The following is an 8,956-nucleotide window of genomic DNA, read 5'->3' as shown; positions in this document are numbered from 1 at the left end:
CCCCCCCCTCCCCCCACTAAATAAGAGAAGGTGGAATCTTGGTGGGTCAGTTCCCAATCTCTGTCACACCCAGCAGATGCAAAGACGGTGTATCTTTCTGGAAAAATGCTCTGAAAGCCCAAGGCCCGGTATATGCCATCATCTCTTTCAAGGGCAACCATCCTGTTGATGGTCTGTGGAAGTGAAGACATGGCTTTTCTTTCTCAGCACTTCCCCAAGAGTTCTCCATCCAGTCTTAGGTCCAGCTCACTTTCGTAAGGACGTCTTCCCAGAGTGCCTAGCCTTACTGTTCCTTTCTTGTGCTTTCTACATCTTTCCAGACTCTCAAATCAATATGAATTGTGAACCTTTCCAATGCACCAAGCCCAGGGCGGGCACCAAGGGCTGGGCAACCAGGTAGCCTCAGCGGTCCTGGGAATTCGGGTGGGCCTTCACTAGCCAGATTGTGGGGACACTGTTACCAGCTTAAAGCAATTGGTAGTGTTTTTATGGGGTTGGTCACCCGAGGGGCAATCACAGATCAAGGGCTCTGAGGGGACTTTCCAGGAAGGGGCACGAGGGATGTGAGTGCAGATGCCAGAAATGTGCCTGTGGGCGCGGGGAAGGTTTGGCGCATGGTCACGTGCTGGAGAGGCTGTCACGTGACCGGACCCGCGTCACGTGCTAGAGGCGCCCTCGTGTGTCGGGACTCGCGACGCCGTGTGTCTGGGCCTCTAGGTGTCACCCCTCGGGCCTCATGGCCGCCTCGCTGCCGTTCGGCCACCGCGCTGGGCCTGGAGCCTCGGGGGCCCGGGGTCTGAGTCGCCGCCTCCTTCTGCTGCTGCTGCTGCCGCCGCTGCTGCACTCGGGTGAGGCGGAGCGTCCTCGGGGGCCGGCCGTGTGTGTTTGTGTGCCCCGTGTGTCCTCTGCAACCTCCCCCTCCCCAGGCCCCGGGACCCCCGCCCCCACCCCCCACTGCAGGGCGGACCCCTCGGTGTGGCTAGCTCTTTGACTACCTGGGACTCAGTGGACCCCGCCTCCCTATAGTCACCTGGCCTCCAGTGCCAACCCCCAGGATGGCGCCAGACTCCTGTCACCCTGGCCTCCCTCAGGCGCCTCCCTCCCTGCAGCTCCTGGAGACCTGCAGTGCGGAGGACCTCCTGCATTTTCTCTCGACGTGCTGCCGTTTCCTCCCCTGTCCACACGGCCTGGTGGCCGAGACCGAGCCACCCTCCCCGGCATGGTCTGTCTTTCCCCTCCCCCCCAGGCTGTTGCGCATGCGCTGCGAACCAGACGCACGTGGGCTCCGTGCGCTGAAACCAGGATCCCACTACCCACCTCCTTTCTCCACCGGCCCACTCTTCCCGCTGGCGCCCCTCTTGTCGCCCCGAAGACACAGGCCCCCAGGTGCTGTCCTCTTTGAGTGCTTCCAGCCCCCAAGGGCCCCTGCAAACCCCACTATTCGACACCATCCCCCCCATTGTTACTTTAGCAATCAGAGAGGTGCCTCGTGTTCAAGGTCAGCCTGCTGACCCTGCCCTGGACCACAGGCCCTGCCCGCGATGTGCTGGCTCCGTCATATTCTTGTAGCTCTCCATCCTCTGCCTCCCTGTCTGCTGTGCTGCTTCTCCCGGGGCCTTCCCCGTCGCTGCCAGATTTCTCCAAGTAACAGCGTCTGCTTGGTGCTGCCCTTCCTCTGCCTCCTTGCTTCTCCCGTAATCTGCAGCCCATTCCCTCCGTGCCTCTGCCCTGCTTGTCCCTGACTTTGCTACCACTTCTCCGTTTTCATTTTTCCCAGTCCCTTGGCTTCTCGGCCATACCTCCAGATTCTCCTCTGACAGACCTCAGGGTAACTCCCTTGCTCTGAGTGCTTCCCCGGGCCACCCATGCCCTGATTGTCCCCGTCCCCTGTGGTGCTGTCTGGGTTCCCTCTTCACTTGCCCCGGGCACTGAGCTGCAATTCATGTGATGCCGCCCCACAAAACAGCCTGTCTGCGTGTGCAGCTACCTGCCGGATGACCTAGAAACATCTCAATTCCTTGAGGTGCAAAGCCGAGGCTTTCATCTGACTACAGACTGGGTTTTCTTATTCTGTTCTCAACTCTGTGGATAGGAGGCACTGTTCCCTAAAATCCGACACCAGGGGTTATCCGAGACCTGGCCATCTGCCAGTATCCCACAGCCATGCCTGTCCTCACTGTCACTTCCTTGCGTAGACCACCTCCTTCTTTGCCTGTGTCCTGGGGAGCCTCTGGTGGGGTCTCATGGCCTTCAGTCTTTTTTTTTTTTTATTTTTTAATGTTTATTTATTTTTGATAGAGAGAGAGAGCAGGGGAAGGTCAGAGAGGCAGGGAGACACAGAATCCAGAATAGACTCCAGGCTCTGAGCTGTCAGCACAGAGCCTGATGTGGGGCTCGAACCCACAAACTGTGAGATCATGACCTGAGCCAGAGTTGGATGCTTAACTGACCAAGCCACCCAGGCGCCCCTCATGGCCTTCAGTCTTATCATCTTCCTACTTAGTCTTCACAATTCAAGCCCGCCCATGTCACCCTTCCACTGGCCTCCCTCCTCCCTGAGGGTCTCTTTGCTTCTCAGCCCTAGCTTAGGAGCCTTCCGCCTCCCCCCAGCCCTGCCCTGTGATTGACCCCTGACTTTGCTCCATGGCATCATTTCTTGATCATAAAGCCTTGCCCTTTCTTCTCTGGAGCTCTGGCATACACCATGGTGTTTCTTTCGCCAGGAATGTCATTGTCGCTCTTCTCTTTTCCCTCTTTTTCATCTCTAAAGCCTAGCACAATAGCCCTTCTCACAAGTGTCCTCGTCCACCACTTCCTCTGGGCTCCCCTGACACCTGTGGCCTGGTCCCTGCATTGATCTCACACAGGCGACTGTGTGCTTACTCCTGTCTCCCCTGCTGGACAGCATGTTCCTAGAGGGCACATACAGCGGGTGTCTGTTTCATACACTCGGTCCCCTCCCTGGCCTCGGGCTCCAGGCTGGGAACTGAGTGAGAGATGAGGGAATATTTGGGGAACGAACAAATTAACTAATTCGTGACCTCTTGCTTCATCTCTGTTCCCCTTTTCTCCTCCAGGTTATAAAGAAAACAATTCCATGCCAGGTGGGTAGGGTGAGCCCCTGCTCTAGGAGAACCTCAGCTCCTGGGAGGGTGTGTCCTGAAGAGGGTCCCCCAGATAGTGTTTCTGGGTGTGTAGGAAGCAGGAATTTAGTCTGACCATCTGCTTTCGGAAGGGCCTTTTTCCTTAGACGACAGGGATGGTGGGGTAGATTACTTCTGCTGTTCAAGGCCTTCTGTTGGCAAGGCTCCTTCCTGATTTATGAATTGCTCAGTTGATTAAGTTAGCTGTTCCTGCTTATGTCCATGCCCCACTGCTCGTCTCGCCTCCCCCCGCCTTTCAACCTTTTCTCTATGTTCAGTGTGTATCTCTGCTTGTGCGTGTTCTCGTCAAAATGCGCATTGTGGTTTTGTGTGCATGTATTTTTAACTTACGTTAAATGGTGTATTCTCTAGATCCCTTTCTGTTTCCTCCAACTTACGGAACACTGTGAAAATACAAATAGGTCAAGGAACACGCGCATCATTTTTTTCAGATTCAGTTGAGGGTAACATACACCATGACTCCTTCTCTCTAAATACGTAGCTATGTGTTTCTAAGAATATTCCTTTAGCTAATTGTAATATCAACTTATCAACTTATTACTTATCAACTACTTATCAACTTCACACATTTACATCGATACCATACTTTTATCTGTTGTCCATAATCTTGTTTGGTGAGCCCTCTGCATTCCTATCAGCCTACCAACCAGCATGACTGAAGCTTTTATCTGTTTTTGCCAATCTCATAGATGAAAAATGGCTTCTTGATTTAATTGACATTTTTCTCATTATTAATGAGTTTCAGCATGTCTCATGTGCTTTTAGCCTCTCGAGTTTCTTCTTCTAATAAATTGCCCTTATCCTATGTGTATTGTCTCTTGTTCTTTTTTCCTTGTTGACTTCCTAGAGTTCCCTGTGTGTTCCTAATGAAAGTCTTGTACTGATTTTAGATAATTGTAAATATTGCTTCCCAGTCTGTCATTAATTTGATTAATCAAATTGATCATTTGATGCTTTATAGATTTTTAAAAAATGTTTATTTAATTTTGAGAGAGAGAGAGGTTGCAAGCCAAGGGGGGGCAGAGAGAGAAAGGGAGACAGAGGACCCAAGTGGGCTCTGCAGTGCACAGAGCCCATCAAGGGGCTCAAACCCATGAACCGTGAGATCATGACCTGAGCCGAAGTCGAATGCTTAACCAACTGAGCCACCCAAGCTCCCCTGTGGATTGTGTTTTGAGGTTTTGTTTAAGGAGCCTTTTCCCACCCCATTTCACGTGGTCCACTGTTAACTTTACATTTTTGCTTTCCTGTTTAGGTCTTCCAGTGCTGCTAGGAAGGAATCCAGTTTTGTTTTTCTTGTTTCTTTTGTAGTGAGTCAGTTTTCCCAGCACCATCTACTCAATACCCATCTTCCACCCACCGATGGTGGTGGCTCCTTTATTTACATTAAATTCCCCGTGTTCCCAGAATGACCTCAGGCTCTCTGTTCTTTTCCATTGCTTCCATCTGTCAGTCCTTGTCAATGCCATACTCTTGTTGTTATTATGGTTTTGATGTGTGTCTAGATATTTGCGGGGACAAATGTCCCTTTATGTTCTACCCTTTCAGGGACTGAGCTATTCATAGCTTTGTTTTTCCATGTCAGTTGTAGAGTAAGTTTATAAAGTTTCCTAAAATTCTAACTTGGAAAATGACTTTATAGATTAACTCTGGGAAAATTATATCTGAAATGTCTAGTTGTTTATTTAAAAGCAAGGGCTGTCTCTCTGTTTGTGCTGATCATTTTCAGCGTCCTTTATCAGAGTCTAAAATGTATCACCACAGAAGTTTGGCGTAGTGTGTATTCCTCGGTGCCTATGATTTTTTGTTATCAAAAATGTGTCTTGTTTTGAATATATTTTCTAGTGGATCGTATTGGAGTAGAGAAGTGTTATTGATTTAAAAAATCAGTTGTTGAAGTATTATACACAGAAGTACACAAATTTTAAGGGTCCAGCTCAGGAAATGATCACATAGGGGACACACCTATGTAATCAGTGCCTTGGTCAGAAAGTAGAGCAATGCCAGGAGCCAGAGGCCCCCTTCTGCTCTCTCGGTCATTGTCTGTCTCCCTCCCACGAAGTACCGTCATTCTTGGCTTCTGACAGCATAGCATCTTTTTGCATGTCCCTTAATGTTATATGGTGTTTGCTGTAGGTTTGTGGCATCTACCTTTGGTTAAGGATTTCCTTTCTATTCCTACTTTGCTTAGTCGTAAGTATGTGTTGAATTTTTCAGATGTCTTTTTCTGTGTCTACTGAGAAAAGCATAGGATCCTTCTCTTTAGAGAAAAAGCATTGTTTGTGTGGAGAATACACTAAGGGCCCGTCCATTGTGGGGTCCCCCTTTGCACTCCTGAGATAGTTGCTACCTGATTGTGGTGCCTTGTTTTTTCAAAATATAACACTGAGTAATATTTTATTTATAGTTTTTGCACCTGTGTGCACTCATAGTCGTACAACGTGGTTGTTGGAAGTACACGCAGACTGAGGCCACGTAAGCTGTGAGCGGGCTCCATGCGCTCGGTGCGGAGGCTCTTTCTTGAATGGCCTGTGTGCAGATTTCAGACACAGAAGTCTGGAGCTTTTCTTAGCTCTGAGTGGCATGGGGACAGAGGTCTTTTGCATCTGAGAGATACAGTAAGCATTATGGCCTTTTGGGAACATGGCCTGGGACTTCCCTGAACACAAGAGAGTGCGTTTCTCGTCCTGGGGCTCCTTCCGTGCTTCTCCTTGTTTTGAGGTTCCCTGCGAACCACTCCCTGTTGTCTCATTATCTCCCTCTCTCCTGTGATGTCTTTACGTCTCTGTCTTGAAGCCTTTCATCTCTGGCATTGTCATTTTTTTCGTCTAGCACGGTGCTTTTCTCTCACCCTGTCTTCCCATCTTTGAAACGAGGACAAGACCCTGAATGTACAGCTTTGTGCAGATTGTCCCGGGGTGCGGGGCTTATTGGTCTCAGTTGTCCTCATCCTCCAACATGTGGTCACTGTGTCTCCCCGGCACCCATGTTCCTGAAGTTTGTGGTAGACCCTGGTGGTCGGAAGATTTGGACATGACCCGACATTGGCCCTGGGAGGTGAGCCTCCGGCTGGAAAATGAACACATATGTGGAGGAGCCCTCATCGATCTCACCTGGGTGGTGACTGCTGCCCACTGCATCCAAGGGTGAGTGTGACCCATGTGCCCACGGCCTGGAGACCCAGGGCTGCCATTTCCTTCTCATTTCCTCTGTGAAACAATGTGGGAGTTGGGAGGTAAGGGGAGAGTAGGAAGGGATATCCCGAATGGGGAAGGGTCCTGCTCAAGTCTCACAGGGTGCCAGGGGCTGAGTTGGGGCAGGAGACCCAAGCAGCAGTGACTGTGTCCCGAGTAGGGCGACAGGAAAACTCAGCATACGCTCCCCCACTCCCCGTATACCTCCCGCACCCCTGATGCACATGAAGACACACACGTACAGCAACACCTGTGTGCTTGCATACACCGCACACAGATGAGGCCACCTTGAATCAGCTTGAACAGTGAATGAGGAGGCAGCCATTTCCCTGACGCCGATAGCCTCCAGGCTGGATTAGCAAGATGGAGTGAGCAGAGCACGTCAGGCAGGGCTTCTGCCAAGGGAGGGGGTCTTCGGTGGAGGTTGGAGCATTGCGTTGTTCTGTTCGGGAGCCTGACGCCGAGTGGCTGGGGCTGCCTGTCTCCCCCAGCACCAAAGAGTACTCGGTGATTCTCGGCACTGCCAAGCTGAAGCCCGCAAACTTCTCGAAGGCTGTCTCGATCCCCGTGAGGGACATCATCGTGCACCCCAAGTACTGGGGCCGGACCTTCATCACGGGTGATGTCGCCCTTCTCCAGCTTCAGACTCCTGCCACCTTCAGCAAGTACGTGCAGCCTATCTGCCTCCCAGAGGCCAGCTACAACCTGAAGGTTGGGACACAGTGCTGGGTGACCGGCTGGGGCCAGGTTAAACAGCGCTTCTCAGGTGAGCACGATGGGTTGAGGGTGGGGAGTGGAACCACAGAGGGCGCGCTCCCTTCCTTCTGGGGCCTTGTCTGCTAGACCCCTTCATGGTGCCTCTCAGGAAGCCTGTGGCTGTCCCCTCTGGGCCCTGCTTCTTCAGACGTGCTAAGACTGTCCTCAAGATTTACACCATCAGGCTTGCTGTGGGCACCTCGTGTAGGTCATGCGGTGCCTGGGCTGGGCATGATCTTTTGCCTCTTACAGAGCTGGGGGTCAGGGATCATAAATGTACTCACTCGCTCATTCATTCGCCTGACAAGCCTCTGGCGCGCCCCAGCCCCCTTGCAATGGGAGCACTTACCTTCCCCGCGGGGCACCATAACTGAGTGGGAGTGGGGGCCCGGGCTGGCAAGGAAAGAGGCAAAGACTTTGTCAGGGGATCTCGAGATCAAGCCGGGAGGGATCTGGGATGAGGGTCTGTCTGAGAAGCCTGAAGGAGGAGCGTCTATTAATCAGGTGACAGAGGGCACAGCCAGTGCAGAGCTCAGAGGCTGGAGGGAAGCAACATGTGTTGCGAGGAGGTGGGGGTCTCAGCCTGTGAGTAGTTGCGTTGAAACTTGGATTGTGGCCTCCTTGGTTCACAAGCAAAAGCTGCCCAGGGAGAGGGGTCCTGAAGGCCTCAGAGGGTGAGGGGCTCACCAGACATGGTCCACACTGCAGGGAGAGACAGGTGAGGGAGGGCACGGGTGTGTGCAGGGATGTGACGTGGCCGAGTCTCAGAAATGGAGGTGATAGGATGCTGGGGAGAGGCCAGGGCCGAGCGGAGCGAGAAGTCCTTTCTCAGCCCTCTGGGCTCCTCCACAGTGAACTCCACACTCACACCAGAGCTGCAGGAAGCCGAGGTGTTTATCATGGACAACAGAAGGTGCGATCGGATTTACCGCAGGAAGTCTCTCGCCCCCCGCCTCATCCCCCTTGTCCTGGGAGACATGATCTGTGCCACCAATTACAGAGAAAACTTGTGCTCCGTGAGTTTCTGGGAGGTTCTGGCAGCTCTTCTGTCGGCAGTGACTCCCAGGGTGGGGGCGGGGGAGGTTCCCGGGGAGGGGTGTGCTTGGCCTCCCTCCCGGTCAGCATGGCCAGGCAATGCCCTGCTCCCGCCTCCTGTCCCCTGGGACTTTGATTCTGCCTGGTATTCTGGGATGGGTCCGCAACTGAGGAGTTGAAGGAGGAGCCCATGTAGTGAGATCCTCGAGGAGTGAAAGCATCTTCCAAGCAGAAGTCAGGGTGGGCATTCTGGGTCCTCTGGGGTCCTGGGGCCCAGCGGGGCCCAGAGCTTCCATTGTTCCTCTCTCTTTGTCTAGGGGGATTCTGGGGGCCCGTTGGCTTGTGAAGCCGAGGGCATGTGGATCCTGGCTGGGGTGTTGTCCTGGGAAAAGGCCTGTGCCAGAGCGCAGAATCCTGGTGTGTACACCCGCGTCACCAAGTACAGCAAATGGATCAAGAAGCAAATAAGTAACGGGGCTCCCTCAGGCCCCCAGACCTTGGCCTGGCTTCTGCTCCTGATATGGCTGCTGCAGCCCCCGATGGGCTCCTGATCTCCCTTCTGTCTCCTTCCCGCCTTACCTGTGCTGTACAGGTCCAGATCTAGGGTAGACCGAGGTCCTGCGTCAACAATCAAGAGTCAAGGTGGGGAGAGTGGCCCCTGGGAAGATGGAGCCCTGCTTTGGTGTCCCAGTGGGGAGGGGTGTGGTGCATGATTAGGCCTTGGGTGACCAAGACAAGGGACGTGCATCCAGAAAAGCTCTGGAATCGGGGATCAGGACAGCCAGGAATAAATTTGTGCAAATGTGA

At 52.8% G+C, this 8,956-nt stretch overlaps 1 protein-coding gene across 1 annotated transcript in view; it reads left to right on the top strand.

The window, feature by feature from the left end:
• Positions 1-8,956, top strand: part of LOC144242273 (putative serine protease 45) — a 13,737-nt gene extending 4,781 nt beyond the window's left edge. Inside the window, exons 2-7 of the mRNA XM_077777118.1 lie at positions 718-848; positions 3,078-3,104; positions 6,163-6,310; positions 6,850-7,124; positions 7,967-8,130; positions 8,467-8,956. Coding sequence (XP_077633244.1) covers positions 737-848; positions 3,078-3,104; positions 6,163-6,310; positions 6,850-7,124; positions 7,967-8,130; positions 8,467-8,700 — 960 coding nt within the window. The 5' untranslated portion in view covers positions 718-736 and the 3' untranslated portion in view covers positions 8,701-8,956. The remainder of the gene's footprint in view (positions 1-717; positions 849-3,077; positions 3,105-6,162; positions 6,311-6,849; positions 7,125-7,966; positions 8,131-8,466) is intronic.

Source organism: Crocuta crocuta, unplaced genomic scaffold (genome assembly GCF_008692635.1).
Source record: "Crocuta crocuta isolate KB4526 unplaced genomic scaffold, BGI_CrCroc_1.0 scaffold77, whole genome shotgun sequence".
NCBI lineage: Eukaryota > Metazoa > Chordata > Mammalia > Carnivora > Hyaenidae > Crocuta > Crocuta crocuta.
This window is presented reverse-complemented; position numbering and strand designations above follow the sequence as displayed.